This window comes from Trachurus japonicus, chromosome 7 (assembly GCF_045865225.1).
Source record: "Trachurus japonicus isolate A0001 chromosome 7, Traja_1.0".
NCBI classification, from domain to species: domain Eukaryota; kingdom Metazoa; phylum Chordata; class Actinopteri; order Carangiformes; family Carangidae; genus Trachurus; species Trachurus japonicus.
This window is the reverse complement of record NC_140913.1, coordinates 17,905,096-17,929,729: the sequence shown is the minus strand read 5'-3', so window position 1 is coordinate 17,929,729 and position 24,634 is coordinate 17,905,096. Positions and strand designations below refer to the sequence as shown.

At 42.0% G+C, this 24,634-nt stretch overlaps 1 protein-coding gene across 4 annotated transcripts in view; it reads left to right on the top strand.

The window, feature by feature from the left end:
* The window catches only part of clstn1 (calsyntenin 1), a 39,930-nt gene that overhangs the window by 8,709 nt on the left and 6,587 nt on the right, over positions 1–24,634 (top strand). Inside the window, exons 2-15 of one of the 4 annotated variants that reach the window (XM_085781748.1) lie at positions 8,420–8,542; positions 11,643–11,672; positions 13,245–13,440; positions 14,766–14,974; positions 15,788–15,937; positions 16,210–16,395; positions 16,511–16,759; positions 18,556–18,677; positions 18,830–18,992; positions 19,351–19,401; positions 20,485–20,642; positions 21,324–21,472; positions 22,131–22,375; positions 24,236–24,406. In XM_085781748.1, coding sequence (XP_085637874.1) covers positions 8,420–8,542; positions 11,643–11,672; positions 13,245–13,440; positions 14,766–14,974; positions 15,788–15,937; positions 16,210–16,395; positions 16,511–16,759; positions 18,556–18,677; positions 18,830–18,992; positions 19,351–19,401; positions 20,485–20,642; positions 21,324–21,472; positions 22,131–22,375; positions 24,236–24,406 — 2,202 coding nt within the window. The remainder of the gene's footprint in view (positions 1–8,419; positions 8,543–11,642; positions 11,673–13,244; positions 13,441–14,765; positions 14,975–15,787; positions 15,938–16,209; positions 16,396–16,510; positions 16,760–18,555; positions 18,678–18,829; positions 18,993–19,350; positions 19,402–20,484; positions 20,643–21,323; positions 21,473–22,130; positions 22,376–24,235; positions 24,407–24,634) is intronic. The other 3 variants (XM_085781749.1, XM_085781750.1, XM_085781751.1) reach the window with 3 other exon arrangements.

Here is a 24,634-nt window from a genome sequence, read left to right as displayed (position 1 = left end):
ACAGCATGATGTGTGTCTGTTTGTCCCTAGTGTCTGACACATCATTCATTTCTCAAAGGCTTCTCAAGGGATTTTTAATTTGCCTGTGTCTGCCAGATTAGGCCTTAATTTGTTTGGCACCGCATACAGTGTATAGCTGGATGCATTTGCTGTTGCACTGCTATTTTTGTGTGTGTAGACGTGGTGAAAGGAAAATCTTTAATGTCGGTTGAGGATGACGCTGCATTATTTATCAAGAAGCCAATATCAGCCCAGTATATCTCTGTATTTATATCCTAACTCTATCTATTATTTATATTCAGGTCAGTGTTTTCTGTGGCCAGAAATACAATCAACGTAGCCAGACTTATATCCTCAACTTCAGCCCCACGTGTGTGCAGCGATCTAAACCTCCTCCAATCTGTCTGCAGCCAACCCCAAAAACACTCGTTAAATGAGAGCAACGATCCACCATCCTCTGTTTATACCTAAAGGCATCCAGTTAATGGCAGAGTGTCTCAGCCGGTTTCTCTTTTCAGCACTTACACTTGATATAGAGACATATTCAGTGGCAGTTATAATGGAGACAGATTCTTACATAATTATTTTCCTCTTCCTATCATTAACTTTAATTTACGCTGAGAACGTAGTATTTCCAGACAATTGAACTTGGCTTGTTGTGATCCCTTTAGCTTGAACATGTCAGGATTTTGGGCTATGATTGTTTTTCTGGGATTAAGCAACAATGTGCCACATTGGAGGTTATGTCAATTTACAGTTCATAACCACACAGAAACACATGTCAGGGGTGTTCTGCTCACTATTCATTTGAAAGAGTCACAGCTTCGTCTGCTTTGAAGTGAGGAACTGAGGCTGCAGGTTATAATTGGGCCTGTAGCTGGGTATGCATTGCATTAGGTGAAATGGTTTTCTAATTTAGCTGAATCAAGAAAATGGCAGTCTGACTCTTGCACGCTAACCATCCTCAGTGCGGCATCAGCAGGCTCCTCTCAGACTGCATCATTTCAAAGCCCCTTTCTAATCTCATTCCATCCTAAATCCTAAAGCCGCCCCTCCTCAAAGAAACAAACCAGCCCCTCCCTTACAATACTAAACTCTTCCATTTTGTCAGTGTAGAAATCATCTTAAAGGTAGTACATAAAAGTATGAAATAAATGGAATAATGGTGTCTGATTTGCGCAAATCATGTTTTTGCTGCTCTGTGTCAAATTTTCTCTGCCAGACACGTCGCAGAACAACAAATGTTCTTCCCATTCACTGCAGGCTTGAAGGGGGGTGATGAAGCTATCTTGTCAAAAGGGCCTTGTTGGCAATTTCACACAATGTATGTGAGAATTTCACGCTTCCAATAAAGTCGTGCTTTTGAATTCTTTTCATGGGAGGTGTGTGTGTGAGTGAAAGGGGCTTTGATTTGAATGCTGATGCACAGCAGTGGTGCAGTTTGCCTTTTCAAATTGTCAAAGGCCTCCCACATCTCCATCTTATGCCTTCGTACTAACACTTGACCTGCATCGCATTTTTCTGTGCCACAGTATACCATCTGGAATCATCATATCTGCGTTTCCTTTGGTTTCAGCTAACATGCTCTGTCAATCTCAGATAGTCTTGGAAATGAAAATTGGTTTCTTGTCTCAGTCTTTGCTTGACTTCACAGCACAGAGTTGAGAAGTTCATTGGAGGGGGCGAAGTTATCTGACTTGCAAAAAAAAAAAATAGTTGTATTGCGGTCAGCACTGCAGGCTTTTCGGCTTTTTTTACACAGTGGATGAAAAGCACTCTTTAAAGTGGACCCTTTTTTTTTTTTTTTAGATTTATTTTTAATGGTGTTCTCATTGGTCAAAGTGGCCATGCTAGATTATGGGGAAAACATTAGACCAGCCAGAAAGGGCACAAGCAGACTGTCTTCTTTGTTAATTGATCTTTTTTTGCATTAACTCTGAGGAGCTTTGAGAATGCTGCTTGGTGCATCATTCAGTGCTGATCCTGGTACAGTGCACCTTAGTGCTTAAGGCCTTAAAAGACTCATGGACAAATGTGAAGCCCGCATGTGACCTGGCTAACAATAACTGTGACTCTGTGGAAGCTAAAGCAGATTATTGTAGTAGTCGGGCCTGGCAATCTGTCTAAAGACATCCACCTCACTTCAGGTCACGAGAAGCTCAGCAAAGACGGTTTATTGGGCTTGATCAATTCCAAATTCCCGGCAAACACAGCAAGGCAGCAAGCTCGCACTAAGCATAGCATGTGAAGAACAAGCTTTAACCAGGGATGTAAATTGATATGAAATCTATATTCAGGTTTATCTTTTTTTGGGGGGCAAAGCCCCTTGACCCTTAAAACAAAGTTTTCCAGTCATTATAATTTTGCCTTTTGTAGTTCTGAATATATGATGATTAGATAGTGAAGAATGATTTCTACATGAGCTAGTTTTGTACATATTGTACACTCTATCCACGCACTATGTGTTAGTGTTCATTCCACCACAACAACACCTGTTCTGTAATTCAATGCAGTTCCCTGAGGCACAGTTTTCCTCTGTGGAGTCTCTGTGCTTTCAAATCTATAAGAAAGGCATGAATATGCTCTAACTGCATTAACCAGAAGAACACATGGAGAATGAAAACCTCTATTTAGGCCAATGTTAAAAGAACAAACGACCAGAAAAAATTCAAATTTGTAATAAATGGCCCTGCACCCAGATTTACTGGCCCATCTCCGATCACTCTGCCAAATTTGGTACTAATTAGTCCAGCATGAAGGCATAATCCTAACAAATAAATATGGGTAAAAATATAGGTGACAATGTAATAGTGTATATTTCAGCCAGTTTTTTCCAGTCATACAACATAAAGGGGATGTGTTTATTCAGTGCATTCAGAAATTGTCTACTTCTACATCACTCGAATACAGTATGTCTGAACAAACCTTTCTCATATGTTGTGATGCCCCACATCAAGCCAATCCTGTGCAAGTAGCATTTAATTAATTGTCATTGATCGTGTAATCGCTGAGAATTACACTAAATTACGTAATGACACTTAACGCAACTAATTTGCCACGCTGAAATTGGATTTAACAGATTGCCGTTTAATGCCGTCTGAAAACCTCGCCGTCATTGATTTACGCCTTTGTACATTTTCTTCATTTTATCTGTAGACTGTTGAAGCTTGTGATATAACTGGAGAACAGATTGTATTACTAAACATCAGGAAGATCATGTTTGTGTGATGTTGAGGGTTTTTACAGCGTTAAGATACATTTTTTTTACAGCATTAAAAACAGCATGGAATAGACTTGGATAAAAAACGTTCATGGTCAGAACATATTGATCACATTATGAAGAAAATGGGTTTTTTTTTTTGCTTTTCCACTAGCACTCGAGCGTGACGTCCGACAGGAATCAAACCCGTTAAGTTTAAAAAGACTGTACTGAGACAGTTGTTATTCTTTCACCTGAGTTAAAGCTTCCGTTGGTAAGAATTATTCAGTCATATTTTCTGGAACTGTCACTATGTTCTGATAGTCGGACATTAAATGGGTAATTTAATCCAACTTCTCTGGCTCCACCTAGCCTTTAATCGTATTTGCCGGAATCCACCGCGACTGAAGGATCTCCACCAGTCAGGTAGAGGGAGCAGGAGGAGCAGCCAATCGCAGCTCGTACACGTCGTAGTTAGCTACGAAAGTGAAAGTAAAGTCTGCGTCTTGGTCGGAAATTTCAAGACCCTCTATTAACCTCTGTCAACCCCCTCAACCCCTCCACACACACAGACACACACAAGAAGAGTGTGTTTCATGGTGAGAGAGACGTGAGATCGTTTTGGAGTCTCTGGTTGCTATGGATACGGTGCGTCTGTCGGTGCGTTTATGGCTACGTTGTGTGTGTGTGCCCGCACGTGTGTGTCTGTGTGTGTGGGGGGCGCTTGGCAGAGGTTCATAAAGGGACCTGATTGTCTTGAAATTTCCAACCAAGTCATGGACTTTACTCTCACCTTCGTCATCTTCCCAGCTGTAGCTTTAACGAGGTGTAGATGAGTGAGTTTGGAGCTGACGAGAGAAAAAAGAGAGCGAGCTTAACTGGCAACCCGGAGACTGAAACGCCACTGACTCATTGGGAGAGAGCGCTGGGTGGCGCCACATGCCAACACGTAAATTCAAAACATAAACATGATTTGTGGTCTGCAAAAAATGTTTTTAATGCGAATGTTCTGGCTGTACTATTGTTGTCGGTGAGATCAGTATGTTATATCAACATTATTCCTGAGTCTGTGACATATTAGGAGGATTTTATATTTGCTTTTGATTTCTTAGGGTGCTTTCACACCTGCAGTGTAAATTTAGATTGCACTAAATTTGGTCCCGTTTGGGTCAGTGTGAAAGCACATCGCACTCTAATGCGCACCAAAACTAGTGCGGCCTGAGGAGGTGGTCTCGGTCCGGCTCCAGCCGAACTCTGGTGCGCACTAGTTGCTGTGTGAAAGCAACTGCACTCTGGTGCGACCCAACTGCCAGGCGAACTCAACAAGTTTGAGCTAAAAGGGCTCCCGTAGCCGTTGACAACGGGTTAATGCAGCAGGGAGACCGCCTGGTGCTCCGGTCCTACGCAGCTCTGACCCACAAACGAAGCAGCAGCAGCGGGGCAGCCGTCGGTGCGTGTCCGCTGAGTCCGCTCAGACACTGGACAGGTCGGCGGCTCCGTCCCTTGTGTCCGCGAAGCAGCTGGTTACCGAGCAGCAGAGGTCCGCCCGTGTTTAACCGGGAACTAACGGGACCGAGCTGGGTGAACGCAACCGGAAGTTGGAAACCAGTCGGAAGTACCAAACTAGAAAAGTAGATCGGAACTATCGTTTGCCAAGAGTTATACATACAAACAATATAGAAATAAATGACCAGAGCTACTAACAACCGGCCCTACTTGAGTCTCCATCATGAAAGTTTTATCAATCAGCGCTTCCAGATTTCAACCGGTAGTCATGGAGACATGACGCTCTCCAAGTTTGGTCCCGAGTGACAAAAAGCAGGTGTGAAAGCAACCGCACCAGAGCGATAGATATAACGTTTTTATAACGTTTAACATTTTATAATGTTATATCTATCGCTCTGAACCGCACTAACTGAAAAATGAAACAATGTATCATTTTAACATTTGGTGCGCACTAGGGTGTGCACTAAACATGTGTAAAAAACACCCTTAAATGCTGTTCCTTTAAGCTATCTACCTTTTCTCCGGTAAGTCACTGCCCTATTTTCCAAGACGACACGCCTCTGATTCTCTGACCTGGTGCCTGGGTGCTTGACGTGATGTCACTTTCAAGGCCACGCTCTCACGAGTAATTCATGTCGTATTACCCCATATTCATTTAGGAGTGGCAGCCTGCCTCTTTCATGAAATCAAATATAACAACAAATATGCAACCAGACAATCAAGATGTGATAATTTACTTAGACCTAAACCAAGAACACACTTTTTAAAACATACTGTAATATACAGAGCCATTATAGGATGGAACACATTACCTAATAACATCAAAAAATATTAACCCAAAACAATTAAAAAAAAAAAAAAACTGTAGTAATAGACTATTTAAATAAATTGCAAATTCAATGAATAAGAAATATATATAATGCAGAATAATTTATTGTAGGAATTTGTTTTATTTGTTCAACTGTTTTGGTAAATGTGATGTCTTATGTGTTCTTTGTACCTATGTAGTTTAGACTTGACCGTTGGCTGTTTGTGTATATGATGAGGTGTTACAGTGATCTGTAACAGTGATGAATGTGAGTATGTCCTATGTTTTTTAATTGCATCGTAGACCCCAGGAAGAATAGATAATGTCATGGGGATCATAGAAATAAACAAATTAACAAAACAGCTGGGGATTTAATTCCACAGAATAAAATGTATCAGGATTTCATTGTAAAGACAGAAAATAAGTAGTTTAGCTGACATCAGTTTTGGATGTATTGTCTATCTTAAGGACCTTTTTTCTGGGACAGCTGATAAGAAATAACTAATTATAATTTTTCCAACTTGGCAAACTGTTGCTTCCATTTCCAGACTTAATGATACGCAAAATTGCAGGTCACATATACACTGTTGATGGAAGTATAACGAGCCCATAGGTTCAAACAATATTTCTGTTTGGCAGCCTCAGCAGATACTTGAATGGCACCGGCATTTTGCAGCAGAGATGCAGTAATTAGTCCACTGTTTATTGAAATAGTGCTGCCTGTTGAGATGAATTTGTGCTCAGAATATGTCATTGTGCACTGTTAATTGGATAAACAGGCTGGAGGATGTGCTTCAGTGTGTAATGAAATGAGTAATGAAAGAAATGCCCAAAAACACTGTCCTGATTAATTTTAACTGTAGTTTCAATGTCAGACAAATGGTTGAGAGTTCACCGCTTTAAATAATTATTACATAGTTGTGTGGCATGAATGATAAATTGAGTTTAAGTATGAATTTAAATACCTGGCTGCTATCACTGATAGCTTAATTTAGTGGCTGAGCTTTTCTATCTTATTAACCACATCAGTATCTTTGTGTATTTAGAAGAAGGGAAAAATATAATAATATCTTGGAATGACAGCTACGGGTACAGGTGCCTTTCCCAAAGTTTAAGTGCTCTTTTCAAGCTGCACAAATAATAATTATAAATGCAGCATAAATAAGTTGATTATACCGTTGAGTGCGTTTGGTCTAATGATAAGCAAACCAACCTGTTTAAGGAGTGCTATAAAAAAGAGGAGGACATACTTATTAGGTATGTAATTGATTTTTGACTTATTAGCCAAAAGTTATTTTTGTTATCAAATTGATTCACACAAAATCCTAACCTTCATGAAGACTTGAGCCATCAGTTACTGTTAACGGCTTTGTTTCCCCTGGAAACATCATCTCTCAGAACCATCATACAAGAAGTGCTCAATTGTCTTCGCTTCCTGCTGCCCGAGGTTGATTCATATGTGCTTTGATACGTCTCACTACTTCAAGACATCAAGAAATTCTCAACAAATCCAAAAGAAAGCTTCCATATAGCCTAACCTTTGGCGAAGCTTGAAGAGTTTATTGTTAACCCCAGACGGATTATTATATAACCAGAACCAGTTTCCTACATTGTATGTGGGCTACATGCTTATTGTGCTCTGCTGTGGTCGATGATTCCCTGCTGTTGATAGTTTAGGCTACTATTTTAGACTTAGCATGGACATAAGGCCTGGCTGCATTGTTTATAGTGATGCTGAACCCTTAAATCAGGACAGAGTGGTTACGATGAGGTAGTACGACTGAACTGAGTACAAAATATTGTTTTGTCTCTCTTTAAAAGCAGCGATGCAACCTTTCAAGAACTTGGCTCAGTCAGTGTCACTGTAATCAAACAGTTAAAACAATACAAACAATGCTGCTTGTAATTAGGTCTGTAATTGTTGCATTCTGCAGTGCTGATTACCGTATTTCATTATGCCGAAATTATCTTTCCAAAATATGGGCAAAGAAATATATAAAAGATTTGGACATAGTTGGTTTTTTGTGTTACTGTCTTATCCTCAGGAAATGTGCACGGTCTGGGTTACCTCTCCCAGAGTGTGACCGTCCCCTCCCGCTGTGCTGTCAGCCGGAGTTAGCATCACCTTTGCAGATCAGTAGCACAGGAATGCCATGCTCGGCTCTTGCTCTGGAGTGAACACATATTGGCTGTAAGAGAGCTGCATCTCCCCTGCGTCAACGCTGTTTTCTAAGCCAGCCCAAATATGTCACTCACTGCAGCTCTTTCTGCCGCCGCCAGCTACAACCGAGTGCTGTCTGCAGCTGGGACGCTTCCCAGGCCGACTGAGCTGTAAACGGCCCAACTATTGCACCACAAAGTCATAGCCAAAGCCTTTATCATCCCTATGATGCCAGTGCCACAGCAAAGCCATTAACATATATGGATTGTGATTCGTGTTATAATAAGCAGCATTTTGAAGAATCATTCTGAGATAAATACTTTTGTAACAGTCTAACAGACTTTACATCTCACTACATCGGCTGATTTGCTCCCTTTTAACCCTGCACATCAATGGTTATTGTGCCTCATAGATGCAATGATGCTTTTTACGCCATTTAGGGTCTCTTCATTAAGTGCTACGTGCGCCTCTAGAAATGATAATAACACACCATGCAAATTCTCATTAAAAATTTACTGAAGCTGCATTGGGAGGAAAGATAAAAGCTGAACTAGCAATCTGAGAAAACACAGATGAAATCTGATTATTAAAAGCAACGGAGAAAAAAAAAATCTAAATTGCTAATTAGTGCTGGTGAGAGGAAAACAAGACCTCTTGTGTCAGAATAGAAATTATTAGTAATGACTAATTTTATACTCATTTCTTCATATTAGACACTCACGTTTTCTCTCTCTATCCCTCACAGTCAATAAGCACAAACCATGGATTGAGACGACATACCATGGGATCGTAACGGAAAATGATGACAAAGTTCTCCTGGACCCTCCCCTAATTGCTCTGGACAAAGATGCACCTCTACGCTATGCAGGTAAGAGAGGGGGTTTAATGCTGCTGCTGCTGCAGCTGCTGCTGATGCTGTTGTTCCTTTACTACCTCAGCTTCACGTCACTTGGACTTACTCTCCTCTCGTTTCACACCAAATAAAATAGAAAAACACCCCAACTTCTCTGTGCTGATGAAGCGTTTTGATCATGTAACATGTGATGAAAGGAGAAAATCTGCCTACGCATGAATAACTTGGGTTTAATAGACATTTCAAGGTCATTAATGTGTGAAGACGTGCAAGCTTCTAGTGGATTATTCATAACCTGCATCAGTTATTCTATATTAAACCCAAAAGCTTCACTTTAACATGAAAGTACACCTTGAAATCATGAGCTGTCATGGTTAATATATGAAGGTGTGTCTTTGGGCTGTTTTGTTATCTGTATCTCTCATTACTTTGTGATGGAGGTTATATTTGACATGTGTGAGCTGAAATGATGACTGGCTCAGTAGTGCAGGAGGGAATAACTTTGCTCAGTAGTGAATAATTATTTCATGCACTCCTGGTGGCAGACACGTGTGTGACTCTGTGGCATTCGACACATTTCATTTTTATGACGGGCCTGTCACACTGACATACAGCTGGCTTCCATATTATCCACCAGACTGGCCCTTTTGATATTCAGATCAAACCTCTCTTTCATGTTTTTTTCTTTTTCTTCTCAGTGGAGGGGCACAATTAGTGTGCTTATGTACCAAGGCAGTATCAGCTCTGGGGCTGTCTAATCACATCAGGATTGACTTTGGCCAAGATTCAAAGCACCACAGAATTGGAAATGATTTCCCCCCCATTTCATGTCACATGAGTGGTGTGATCTTTTTGTCTGCTACTCCCCCTCACACTCGGCGCTCTCAACCCACTTGATATGACCATTTTTATCTGAGATTACGTCTCCTGATTTAGTAACTGAGGCTTTAACATCCACGTGCCTGTGAGGAGATGCCAAATGTTACACTGACTCTACAGAGTTTTACAGTTTGTGGTAGTTTTTTATTCGGATCAGCGGGAGCAGCACACACAGTCTTCTAAATTGTACAGCTTCGGCAAGAGGCCCATCATTTCTGAAGGACAGGGAGGGACATCAATAATATTCCCATTCTCTGCACCATGTTTGTCTCCTTTCACAGTAAATTAGTGTTGAATGCAGAGCTCGGTTCTCCCCTCTCCTTTCAGTGGAGGCTCCCTTTTTTTTTTTTGATGAGCTGGGCTTTAGCGAATGGACTGTGTGTCCCTGTGAACTAGCTCTCGGGAGACAGAGGAAGCAATCTGGCCTCACGTGGCAGTGGGGGTGACCGGCCCTGTCATGCCAACCTTCCTTCCAGTCGCTCCATCTGTGCCAACAAGCAGGGTTCACTGTAAAGCTGACCCACAGGCCAGCCCAAAGCCCAATCACAAGCTCTTAAGTCAGATCAGTGTGAGTAGGTGAATGTACGCCGTGAACCGGGAGCCACTGTATTTGATCGTGTGCATGAGGGTTATATTAAAGACTGTGGGAGTGCCTTTTAAGTGTGTGTGTTTTGTCTGCGTGGCGAGTTCAGTCAGGGTAATTGGAGCCGAAATAGTTGAAACCCAAAGGCCTTACAAACTTGAAAATGAGCTCAGTGTTCATGGATGACTGTGCTTTAAACCAAGAGCGGCTCACAGAGCAGAAGGATTTACACAGAGCAGATCTGGGTTATTTGATTCATAGAGGAATAATAGCCCAGGTGAGAGGAGGAGATACTCCTGTTTCTGCACCACAGCTCCTGCAAATGGGTTCATAAAATGCAGCTGAACATGCAGCGTAGGGAGTATATGTTCTCACATTATCGTTTATATATAGTACCATCCACTGTAGGTAAAATCAATATGCAGCGTTAGCTGAGAGGCCTGTGTGACCAGTGAAAAGCTGAGGAATTCCTAACGCCCTGGTGTGAGCAGGTCATTAGAGCTGGTCATGGTGAACACTGAGGCCCACAACTCCCCCGGTCCGACTGGCCCCGGGCAGCAGCCCCTAATGTGAAATCCATTTCTAATTGTTTACTAGGTGAAAACAAAATGAGCAGTTCTATCCCACTGGAGGCCCTGACGGGGCTTTAAAGGAAACAGCCAGAAACTCAATTTACTGTTTTATTCATGCGTGCTACCCAGATGTCTGATTCTCATCTTTAAGTATGTGTTTTAAAGTATTATCAAACAAAGTTAATAAATCAACACAGTTAACAGAAAACCTGAGTGTGATATTTCTGGGTGTAAGATGAACTTGTTAAAGCAGATATCAGTGGAATGTTTTTGTTAATATAAGTCCTAAATAGTCCTATTTTCCGTCAGCAATCACTTACATGAAGTATTTCAGCCTAAACACGAGTCTCTCCGTCACTCTGCTCTGCTGTAACCCGAGGAGAAAATTTTCCTTGTGGGATACAAGTGTTATCCAATGAGGAGAGAGAACGGCATGAAGGGCTGTGTGTGCAGCCAAGGGATGCGCGTGAATGTGGTGACGTAGCACGAGGACCAATTGATGCCTGACAAGGGCGGGGGCTGCTAACTCATGGTGCGTTCAAGGAAACTCGTACTTTGTGTTTTTCCTTCCTGTGAAGTCATACCAGTTCGATCTGGTACGAGTTCACGGGTCGGAAGTTACGAGTGGCCGTTATAGGGAACTTTCACAGACAACAGGACGGTAAAAACACGAGCTACGGGTTACCTGGAACGCTACCAAGTCGTAGTTGTGACTTGAAGCTGTAACTTACGGTTTCAAAAGCCTGCCTTGAACACAGCATTAGCCGAAACGGCCCTGCCACTGATATCTGCTTTAAAGAAACAAAACTCTCCAGAATCTGATATTCTGGCATCAAAAGGTCACGTTTCTGTTTGTTGTAATTGGATGTTCTGTGACCTTTTCAATAGTTTCTTCTCTAAAAGAACGCAGCCATCTTTCCATACATGTTTTAATCCTTACTCTCTTTCAACTGGCAGAAGGTGAATGGTTCTTTAAGCTTATAGCAAGAGTGTATTTCCTTCCTGTCCTTCCTGTGTTTTCTCTGAGCTTCTAACTCTTCTTTTAACTGATCTGGATTTATCTTCTCTCCCTTCCCTGTAGAGAGTTTTGAGGTGACCCTCACTGAAGAAGGTGATCTTGGGCTCTTTCTTCTGCCTTGTGCTTTAGTTGTTACTATTAACCCACTAACGCAAAAAAACAGCATCCACACGTTTACACAGAAACTCCCGCCATGCTCTGTAATCTCCCCATTTGGTTTTCTCGACTTTACGTTTTTCTCACCCTGAGTACTTTGGAGTTCCAACAGCTGGATGAAAAGTGTGATGTGGGGCTGACTGTACTTAGAAATATCTGTGCATGAGACATCCATTGCAGTTTGCAGACCCTAACAGTTTTTCAGCTGTCACCAGGAATCAGAAAGCTGCTTAAAGCAGGAGTTCTCATTCGTCCAATCCAGTCCTTTCAGTTAAAGGCGATGGAAGAAAACACCAAATTAAGAAAAAAATTGATAAAAATGTCAAATATAAAAGGACACATACGATAATTCTTTAAACTGTAAACTTTTTTTTTTTGCAATCGGAGCTGAAATTGACGATGAAATTGGTTTTAATGAGGATGAAAGTTGAGAAAAGCACCAACCATGTTGGTTGTCTCATCAGACCAGTGCAGGTAGACCGACTCCTGTGGATTTTTTTCTGACATTTCAATCTTTGAATGAAAGCTGCTGAGATTGTTAACTAATGCAAACTCTCTCTGCTGCAAAGTTTCTGTTGTTGCATCTTTGCCTCAGTGGATCTCTTGAGTTAATTCTCCACCACTAATCTCTACCATTAGCATGGCTGCAGTTGTCATTTGATGTGGATGTCAAGCAAGTTGATATTTCTAACCCCAGTTCTCATCCAGTACTTTTTGTTTGAATACTGTTATTGTACCAGTTTAGTTCTATGATTTTATGATTTTATTTGGATTCATTTTGCAGTAGCTTTGGGTGAGAGGCAAAATTACACAGGAAGACTTCCTTTTCGTTATGAAAAAATATACATATATATTATATTGGAGGTGTTGTTTGAGATTTTATTTTTCTTTCACAGACTTTTTGGGGTTTTGATGGCTGAATTGGTGCTGGATCCCGTTATCACAATGCTCTCTATTGTAAAGAATTTAAAATTTGCTTTTGATTTATTATTTATGTTTTTTTTTCTCTCATAAGATAAATTATTATTTTTATTTATTACAGAGATAAATGACCTTCACTTCAAATACTGTCCTCTATGTACTCACGTTTTGGTTTCATGACTTTGAGTTATAATAACTTAAGTACTCCTGTGAAATGCCTGTCCACATCTTTTCAGTTTCTGCCTGCATGACTGGATGCAATGTTTTCAAGTGGCTTGGAAAAGACACTCGTCAACTGATATTAAGTGTCCCACACCCCTCCCCAACCCCTCTGCCCCCTCCCCTTTACTACTCACCCATATGACAGTGCTTTTGGGCTTCCTCCACAGACACCACCCACCCCAATCTACAATTCCCCGGCTCCCAAAAACTGTGGCTGATCTTTTTGTTTTTCTTTTTTTTTTGCGTGATTTCATGGTTTCTTTGCTTGTACATAATTGTTCCGTTTGAACAACAACAACAACTAAAATCTCACACCGGCCCTCAGTTATTCTGAGCAAACTCTCTATTGACTCTTGACATGTTCAGGTGAGATTTGCGGCTTCAGGATCCATGGGCAGAATGTCCCCTTCGAAGCAGTGGTCCTGGACAAGTCCACTGGCGAGGGGGTCATCCGGGCCAAGGACAAGCTTGACTGCGAGCTGCAGAAAGAGCACACCTTCACCATCCAAGCCTACGACTGTGGAGAGGGTCCCGACGGTGCCAACATGAAGAAATCCCACAAGTGAGTCGACTTCCGTTCATACAGTGGATTCAGAAAGGTTATGTCTCTTTGATGTTTTCACGCAGCCTTATGCTAATTCATTCAAATGTTAAAATTTAAATGTTTGATCATTTAGTAAATAATGACCTCTTGTTAACGGGAGTTGGCCATTCTTTATCATGCCCAATCAAACACCTGAGGAAGTCACAACAGTAGAAACATCTCAGAGGTGATCAAGAGAAATGGGCTAAAAATTTCAAGTGTCATAGCAAATGGTCTGAATACTGATGTAATATACGCAATTCTTTTCACAATAGGTTTTCTGGGATTAAAGCAGTTAGTTGAGTTGGTCCTGTCCAAAAGGATCTTGCTCCAGCAAATGACAGTGGAATAAATCTTGACTGTAAACATTAACTAAAACCCGCCATCTCATATCTGTGTAGGATAATTCAAGGACACTTACTTTGTTTGGTGCAGTTCATATGAGATCTGGTGTATTTGCCTGTTTTGTGATGTGAAACCAAAGATCAACCACACAACACTGTGACAACGGACACATGCTGTGATTTTTACTGCAAATTGTAAAGCTTGATTACTGTCAAATTGGTGAGTTGATTATGGGACCTGTTTAGGGAGTGATGTTCAGAGCAAACCATATAATTATCCAAATTCAGTTGGTAGCTATGGCAACATGAATGAAGGGAGCTAGTTTTGTTTAATTTCTTTTTGTTAATTCCCTTTGTGCGTGTTACAGTTGTCAGAAATTCACAATAGCAGCAAAAAGACATTGCAATTAAAGAAAGGCATCAAACAGCAAAGTGCTTCATATTAGAGATTTCTAAATAGATCAGACGCTGATCATTATTGGCCAGTTTGCTGTTGAGTGTAGAAACTATATTATTATATTAACACATGGCAAAATTGATGATGATCTCACTTATAGATTGGTATCTATGCAGCTAACAAATATGATTTGGGTATCCATACTCCATATGCATACATCTCTAGTGACCACAAAGTAGCTATTCAACATACTGTATGAGATGCTTCCTTTTCATCCTGATCATTCCTGTCTGTGATTATTCTCATCAGTATAGGATTGTTTGCCAAATCAATAAGTCTCTTCTGTTGCTACAGTTTAAAGAGTCAGTGTGAACATGTCGGCATCTACTGTGATCATCACCCTAACCCCTAGCCCTATTAAAACAATCCTGCTTCTGTATTTTTTTCACCATTTCATTTCAAAATCAGCATAAGGTGTGACAGTAGAATCTTTTTCTGTGGTTAAAAAATGTCTTTGAACACTGGCAGCTAACGGCGGCCTAACTTGTACGTGTTCCCATCAGGGCCACTGTCCACATCCAGGTGAACGATATCAACGAGTATTCACCGGTGTTCAAGGAGAAATCCTACAAAGCCACCGTCATTGAGGGAAAGAAATACGACAGCATCCTGAAGGTGGAGGCAGTGGATGCCGACTGCTCGTTCCAGTTCAGCCAGATCTGCAACTACGAGATCGTCACCCCCGATGTGCCCTTCACCATCGACAAAGACGGTAAGGACGTCCACGTAGCAGCCTTGTCGGAGGGGGGAAAAAGCTACAGGGTGCCCCCCTGAGAGCCACGATTTCATCGACACACATCAAATTGTCTATTGATCCGGGTAAACAATGGTGACACAAGACTGTCATTTAAAATTCTCCGCAGCTTGTTGAGACAGCGACAGTCTCCTTCAAATGTCACCCAGGTTTGTAAGTCAATCCTGTGCGGCCGGAGGATTATTTATTTGTGTCTGGTAAAACAAAATTAAAGATCCAGAGAAGAAAGACATCAGATATCTGATTTGAGTCGACATGGTGACAAAGAGGAAATATGAACAGGTGATAATGTGGCAAGAACAATCAGTCTGAGGATGCATAATGTTGGTGACAGTGTTCAACTGTGACAGATAATTAGTGTTTGGGTGATTTGAAAAAAAAAAGAAAGAAAGAAAAAAACCCTGAGACGGCATCTGATCTTGTTAGTGTTAGGCAAATCCCATAATCTTCCCCTAACAACTGGAATACTAATTAGATACACTCGGTAATAAACTCTCAGTCTAGCATTTAAATGAAAAAATGCAAAATATTACATTGTCAAAACATTATGTGAGAGACATTGGATGACTTTTTGGTGAACTGATTTTGGTGTGACAGTTTCTCTTTGGCTGTTCCATGTGAAATACGCCTGAGAAGGTTTATATACCTGTAGTGTTAATTGTTTTTTGTCTCACTCGGGTGCCTATCACAGCTGCTGCAGCTGTGAAATTGAACAAAAAAAGCTGCCGACCCACCTAAACACTGTTTTTGTTTTGTTCCTGCTTTGCTCAGGCTTCATCAAGAACACAGAGAAACTGAGCTACGGCAAAGAGCGCATGTATAAGCTGACTGTGACCGCCTACGACTGTGGAAAGAACCGCGCTTCTGAGGACGTGCTGGTCAAGATCAGCGTCAAACCCACCTGCAAACCCAGCTGGCAAGGTATCAAAGCTCTCCTCCGCTCGCTGTAGCTCCCTCACTATCACTGGTTCAGGTGTGTTTCTGTGTCGAAAGAGTCCACTCAGGCTGCCGTTGTCCAAGAAATGATTTAACTCCTTTAAGCCACGAGGCCTTTTCTCCTGTTTTGAAAGAGCTGAAGCACTTCTTAACGAGTAATTAACATTGACAGCCCCTGTATTGACTCATCTGTCGTCTACGCTGTGCTGAAGGACATCTTTTCACTCCCCCCCCCCCCATCTCTCTTCCTCTTGCAGGCTTCAATAAGAGGATTGAATACGAGCCTGGCACAGGTAGCCTGGCCCTTTTCCCCAGCATACACTTGGAGACCTGTGATGAGCCAATCACCTCCATCCAAGCCAGCATTGAACTGGAGACCAACCATATCGGGAAGGGCTGCGACCGTGACACTTACTCTGAGAAGTCGCTGCACAAGCTGTGCGGTAAGTAGCTAGTGCACTAGAAATGGTCATCAACAATAAAATCAGAATTTAAACCGGAATTCATTCTGTCCTCTTTGGGGTTTTTTTGTTCATTTGTTTGTTGCTGTTTTATTAGGAGCCAGCTCCGGCACAGTGGAGCTCCTCCCTGCACCCAGCAGCTCCGTCAACTGGACGGTCGGGCTGCCCACTGACAATGGACACGACAGTGACCAGGTGTTTGAGTTCAATGGTACCCAGGCCATCAAGGTCCCTGACGGTATGGTGAGCACCAGCCTGAAGGAGCCCTTCACCATCTCTGTATGGATGAGACATGGCCCCGGGGCCCACGAGAAGGAGACCATCCTCTGCAACTCTGACAAGACAGGTAACGTTTCAGCCGAACTGGAGTGTGTCACTGGTCCATGTTGACATTGGTGGACTATAAAAACGCATGAAAACACATTTATTGGCAATACTTCTAATACAAAAACTAATAACATGGATTTTGTTGTGAATAAACCTTTTGCTTAAATAAAAAGCAGGATCAGAGGTTTCAGAAAAAATACTACAACTGAAACTAATAGCATACAAGTATTGCATAGACCAGACACACACACTCAATTAAATCAGCAGCTTGTGAGGTCTATTGAAGGAGTCAAAACTCTTGTTTCATTCTTCTGGCATTAACTGGAAGACTCATTATCGCTGCACATATGGTGTCTGAAAATATGCTGTTTCTATACCTAATAAAAATCATTGTTACTTCAGGCTATAATCAGTGTTGGAGCGCAGCTGGCCGACTTACACATTTCAAACACCTTCTGTCGAGTGCTCGTCGACCTCTCCATCGATGTCACTCACTGTAAATTTTGTGTGTGGTCACGAGCTCCTTGATCTTCTCGACTGTAAATTCGGTGCCATGGCCCGTGAGGCGGGGGGAGGCGCAGCTCATCAGCTTCTGTTCGACTGCTTATATAAGAAGGATTACATCAGAATGGCTGCACCCGGGACAGGAAGCTCCCGGACCATGATCTCAGCACCATTCATGACCTCCATTCTACACAGCGTGTGCCTCACACAACCATGAATGTGTCTCACTCTTTTCATTTCTTTCTCATTCTAGTCTTTCGTTCTTAATAATGAATCAGGTTAATCTGTAAGTCGTTTTTAAGTTGATTGTGCATCATAATTCACCAGCATGTCTCTGAATTAGTCCAGTCAGCCATAAATATGGTTTATATTATGATAAAAGCAAACCGACGAATCTGAATATACGTTTTTCAATGAAAATTGTTAATTTTTGAAATGATACATTTGTACTGACCTCATGCTAGTTGCTAGTAATGCTAGTAATTGTCTCACACCTGACTGCAGTTCATTTTGCATTGTCGGTAGATATTAATATAGTCATGATTGCCCATCAGTATGGTTAATGAATAGCAAACCAGAGTCCATATTTTTTAAACCTTCAGCCTTTGAGGTTTGCTAAGGACTGAAGTTCACAGTCCATTTAAATAATCTAAACCTACAACCTGATGTTCTCTAATTTTAGCGCATAATATCACATGACATTTTCTGAAGACTAGGGCCCCATTGATACATTTCAAGGCATCTTAATCCTTGAACAAAGTGTTTGGTACAAAGATAAAATGTGCAGATGAGTTCTTACTTTTTGATGGCTACCTCTTGTAAAGTAAGCTACGGTTGCATTTCCAGCGTAGAGAGAAATAAATACTGTATTTTAAAAGGAAATTGGTTGTGGAACTGGTTTCAAAAGCATCTTCAGAGACATGTTAACGCGTGCTGTAAAACCACCAAAGCAAGATGGGCATAATTGTCGTGAGCTGATGACAGATCCCAGGAGTTACACATTGGAAATGGGATTATTGTTTTTTAATCATCAAGCAGATGGTTATGAGCTTCAGCTAACATGTGCACTGTGGAGTCGTTATTAGTTAATATGGAAATATAATACCTCACAAAGCTCACACAAAATGTACAAATTCTATTATCTTACTGTGCAGTAGCTGCTTTTATCACTGCTTCTTAAAGCTTAATGTTAACAATGGTAATAAGTGTCGTCTTTTCATTCTCGTGTTGGGCCACTTGATTATAAATTGTCCCCACTTATGTGTTTCTCAATTTCTCAAGTCCTGATCTCTTCTATCTTCTCCTCTGCAGAGATGAACCGACACCACTACTCTCTCTACGTCCACAACTGCAGACTGATCCTTCTCCTCCGCCAGGATCCATCAGAGGCAGAGAACTACAAACCAGCAGAGTTTCACTGGAAGCTGGACCAGGTGAGCCACTTCTAGTGCTAAAATGTGTGCAAATCGAAACATTGATGCCCTGTGATCACATGATATCTGTGAATACACCTAGGTGGAGTGCACTGCATAACTGTCACAGCCTGGATTTCAGCTCATCCTTCCCTCTGTTGTGCCGTTCCCAGGTGTGTGACAAAGAATGGCATCACTATGTGCTGAATGTGGAGTTCCCCACCGTGTCTCTGTTTGTGGATGGGACCACCTTCGAGCCCTTCCTGGTCACAGAGGACTACCCACTGCATCCCTCCAAGATTGAAAGTCAGCTCACCATTGGTGCCTGCTGGCAAGGTAAACCTATGAAGAAATCTGTAGGGATTATGCAGACTTAAATGAGTCATCATTTTCTTGTTTGACAGAGTATTTATTCCCAAATGTGTCGGAAGCAGAAGAAAAATGTTGAGACTGATTCAGCCATTTTGTCAACTGGTAAAAAAGATACTATAATGCTGCCTGGCAAACTACGATTCCCTCTGATTAGAGCTTACATAAATTCTAGTGTGCATGTTGTTTTATTGTCAGACAGAATTAACTCTTTTAAATTCTCAAATAATGCACCATGACCTTGTGTATAGCATCTGAATCTCTCCTGCAGATCCTCAATCTTCCTCCCTGTCTCTCCCTGCTCTCTTGTTTCTGTCCTTTACAGACAACTCAAGACATGACAATGACACTGAGACAGTCTCTGAGCCCACCTCAGGTTGCTCAAGTCTTTCCCTTACTCCTCAGATATGTCCATGTGTCCACAATGTCCCACCACGCTAACTGCATCCTCATGCCATTTCGACTAGAATGATTTTAATACATTCTAGATGCAGATCAGTTTCATAGCATGATACAGAATGAATGACACAGGTTTGGGTTTTATGATGCCTTATCATTTATTATTATTTCATTTGTAGTTTTTTATTTTTTTCCTATATTTTTTTTTCCATCCCTCATAAATTATATATTGTTCTTACTGCAGCAAAAGGGCAGTTGTTTTTCACCACAGCCTGACACAGAAGCAGAACAGAAATAGACATATAATGAGCACAAAACTCTGACCTGGCAGCAGCATTTTGGACGCACAGGCTCTTCTTTCAGAGCATGACCTTGGGGTCATAAGCAGGAGCTTCTCTGTATCAGATAACGGAGCTACAGCAGCACACACACAGACACAGTGACCTTGAGATGTGGAAGACCAGATTTGTTTGTGCGTCTGCAGTGGTGCAGATTTATGCTCATTATGGTTCAGTAAGAAAACATGACGCGATCGTTTTACCTCTGATTCATCAGGGCTGATGCTTCTCACCAGAATACTCAAACACTCACTCATAATGATAATGACATTTCTAGGCTCCAAATTTACAATCATTTTGGTGCATTTTGACTATTTTGCAGTCCTTATGAAGGTTCCATTATAACACAAGGTGACTAAAGAGGATTCATTTCATCACTGTCTAAGATGATCCCTTCCTTTGAGTTTCCTTTTTTTTCTGTTGATGCCATTTTTTCCCACAGTAAGGCAGCAGTTCACACTGTTAATGCAGGTGTTGCATGTGTCTCCAGCTTGTATGAGCTCATCCATGACTTTTCTGTCTCGCTCTCGGGGCCTCAGGCCTTCTAAGGGCACACATACTAACTTGCATGAACGCCATTCACACCAGTTTTGCACATTGAAAGGGCATGCTTGAATCGCCAGCCCAGAAAAGGTGAAGTCTGTGTTATGTCCACTCGAGTACCTTCTTCTTATGTATGTGTCACTGTTTTCTTCTCTGCATCTCCATCCTGATCTATCCAGGCGGAAACGCTCGCATGGCTCAGTTTTTCCGGGGCAACCTGGCGGGGCTGATGATCCGCTCTGGCAAGCTGGAGAACAAGAAGGTGATCGACTGTTTGTACACTTGCAAGGAAGGCCTGGATGTGCAGCTGCCTGAGGAGGTCGCTTCAGCTGTCAAGGTAAGGAGGGCTAAGAGCTTCAGAAACACTCAGTGTCAGTCAGACTGGATATCAGTGTGTTTGTAAGGTCTAACTGAGTTTAAGGTTTTTAGGCTTGTGACCCTTCAAGGGGAAGCAAAGTCTTCTCTCACTACAGACACTGAAAATAAAGAATAATACATTATTATCTCTCTTGTCATTTGAAGCATTTAAAGGTCCCAAGTTAAAAAGAAACAAATAAAAAAACATGAGCTGGTGCTTTACCACCTCCCTGACAACACACTCTAATACATGTGTGGGTGTAAAAATGAAGCATGGCTTTAAAGAGGAACTGTGCAAGATTTTTACCTTAACTACGCTACATTTGACCTTAATTCAACAGCTTCAGAGAACTGTGATGGTTAAATAAATGACTTGTGCCTCTGACCTGGTGTCCCAGCACTGTGACACAAACGTGTCTTGTAACCCCGTAACCCTCTTGTTTATGACAGATGAGACTACACAACTATACATGTAAAACATATATGATCAATAGCGTTATCTACCGCTCCATGGATTGCTTTCTCACTCAAAAACAAATACACATGGCCGGGAGGGGGGTTAGCAAAACGGCAGAAAAGCGACCAGGCTTGCATAGTTCCCCCCCTAAGAGACAAAGTTCCCTCAAATGACGCAGTCTGTCACCTTGTTTTCTCCTCTCAGGTGGAGTTCAACCCCAACCAGTCCTCTCTGACCGTGGAGGGTGACGACATTGACGCCTTTGACAAGGTCATGCAGCACATCTCCTACTTGAACTCCCGTCAGTTCCCCACCCCCGGCATCAGGCACCTTCGCATCTCCACCACTGTCAAGTAAGCAGCAGGAGCCGACAATTCTTCACCACTTCTCATCATCTTCTCTGCTCAGCCTCCGTCATGACACTTCATGTGTCAATCCGCATTAGCCTAATGTTAATGAGACAAGTTCTTTCTGCCTTATAGAGGCTTCTTCTTTTCCTCCAAATATGAAGATGGTTGTTGAAGTAAAGTAGAGGTCAAGAGTTACATCTGATTTCCATAACAAAGAGAGTAAACATGAGATTTTTGGTGTTGGACAATGACAGACAGAACAGCTTTGTGATGCTGTATTTTGTTCTCTTTATCTCTTTGATCTATTCAGAGAGTGACATCTGAGTAACAAAGCAGCAGTGCATTGACAGATAATATACTGTATATGTGAATGTATTTCGACAAGGCCAAAAGATCCGTCCCAGTTAGTGTTGCAGTTAAATATTCGTTCTTCTTGTGCATATGAACAAATCCAATTCTGCTTGTACCCACAATTTTTACCACATCCCCAGACAATGATGTCACTATATATTACGTTTGCTATCAAACTGTACCAATCCATTGATCCCCAGCCACCTAATCAGGATTGACATAGCTAGCTTTGACAGCAGAGGGAGAACCAGTTCATAACAGATCATAAAAGACCGAGGTACAGATATTCAAACTTCAATCTTTCCCACAGATGCTTCAACGAGGACTCCTGTGTAACGGTGCCAGATGCTGAGGGTTATGTGATGGTTCTGCAGCCCGAAGAACCCAAGATCAGCCTGAGCGGCATTGACCACTTTGCCCGCAGCGCTGCCGAATTTGAGAGCCAGGAAGGCGTGACGCTGTTCCCCGAGCTACGCATCGTGAGCACCATCACCCGCGAGGTGGAGGCCGACGCTGAGTCTGAAGCCCCAGAGGGAGCTGATGATGATCCTACAGGTAAGAGAAACACACACAGAATGCCAAAGTAAACCTTGTTAAATGTTAAAGGCAATTTGTAGATGGAGAAAACCTATTTTCTGGGTGATTGTTTGTATTGTTCACTTAATAACCTGCTCATCCCCTGAGTTATTCACACTGACTTCCCACTTCAACGCTGTCATGTATGGAACCTATCTTCTGAACACGGTGAATGTACAGTCGGTAGCTGTGTGACATAGAGTAGCTGCAGAGGATTATGTCTGGAGGACGAAGGGATTGGACACACAGAGCAAGAGGGAGGGAGCGAGAAGAGAGATAAGTTGTTTACCACTTTATGGGAGGGGTCAGTTGACCAGGCGCGCCATCTGTCAAGCCTGTATATGAGCTGAGAGGCAGCGAGACAATAAACATACACCGAGGTTGACACAGATACCGAAAGATATGATGTCCTGTGTTGAACAGCAGGCCGTACACCGATCACCAAAACTGTGATGCACTGTGAATTCTGACACCAGGACCAGCAACTTCTTCTGCAGTTTGCGCAACACTAGCACATCTGTGGCATTGGACCACAGAGGGCCACAGGGGGCCAGCCTTTGCTCCCAAGTCCCCCGGTTCATTGCTGTTCCTTCCTTGGACTACTTTTAATAGATACTGACCACTGCAGACTGGGAACACCCATCAAGTGCTGCAGCTTTTCAGATGCTCTGACCCATTCGTCCAGCCATCACAATTTGGCCCTTGTCAAACTCATTCAAATCTTCACACGTACCCATTTTTCCTGCTTCTAACACATCAACTTTGAGGACAAAATGTTCACTTGCTGCCTAATATATCCAACACACTAACAGGTGCCATGATGTCATGAAGTGTCCTTCAGTGTTATTCACTTAAACTGTCAGTGGTCGTAATGTAATGCCTGATCGGTGCATGTGAGAGATGTGATGCCATGACCTGCATTATCATGCCCCACCTTATACAACAAGCTATCACAGCAGATGAATAATCACTTAATAGAAGTCAAAAGGTGCAAACTGTATGTGGAAGAAATATGAATTAGTTTCATATGATAAATGAAGAAGGCATGCTGGCCTCAGCTGCCTGAGTAACTAAAATATGGTCAAATTAAAAAGAAATATTAAATCGGTACCTTTCATTTGTATCTCTTCTGCTCTCCATGTTTCAGATCTCTCTATTTAATAGTGAACAGACAAGCAGAAGATATATTACTGAACATAAACCTCAAAGTTATACTGAGCAACATCTTTGCTGTTCACAGCACTATTTTCAACCTGCAGGTATTTGTGATGAAGGACACGTATGATAGTGTGTGGTATTATAACAGAGCTATATCAGCACTGTTGTATCTGCTCCACACCACTAATGATCATGACCAGGACGCTCACTCATTCTTCTCTTCTCTTCTCTTCTCTTCTCTTCTCTTCTCTTCTCTTCTCTTCTCTTCTCTTCTCTTCTCTTCTCTTCTCTTCTCTTCTCTTCTCTTCTCTTCTCTTCTCTTCTCTTCTCTTCTCTTCTCTTCTCTTCTCCCTCCACCATTAACCGTCAAAGTTTGACTGATCTCTAAAATAAGAAACCTAACTTTCTTACTCTCTGCTCCAAGTTATAATTGAACAACTTGGTAACTTGTCTTTTCACCTGTAAAGTGCAGCCAACTGGAAATTTCACAAGTTCAGGAAAAGATTTAAGTCCTGAGACAAAGCTGTTCGACCTGTGTCATCCTTTACAGATATTTTGTGTGTGTGTGTGTGTGTGTGTTGAACACTAATGGCAAACTTGCTCATCACAGCGGACAATCGTACATTTGTGTCGAGCCCTTCAACTCATCACTGTGAACATTTTTTCTTGTCGTCTATTCAGTCCAAGAGACAGTGGTTTCAGAGGAGATCATGCACAACCTGGACACATGCGAAGTGACGGTGGTGGGAGACGAGCTGGACGGCGAGCATGAGGGCCTGGAGGTGGACATGACCCAGCTGCAGCAGCGCGGCCTGGAGATGAGCTCCTCTAACCTGGGCCTCGTCATCACCGGTACAGAGCACAGAGCACAGCTTCACGTAGAAAGGAAACGCTTTATTATCTGTTTAATGCTGAGACTTTAAAAATAAACAAAACAAATGGATTCATTTATCCTGGATGTGTGTAGGCATTTAAACTTAAGACATTCGAACTGTCAGACACAGTGATTTGAGGTTTGAGGAGGGCAAAACTAATCCCCCTCATTATCTCTAAATCATGATAAAATCCCACATTTATATT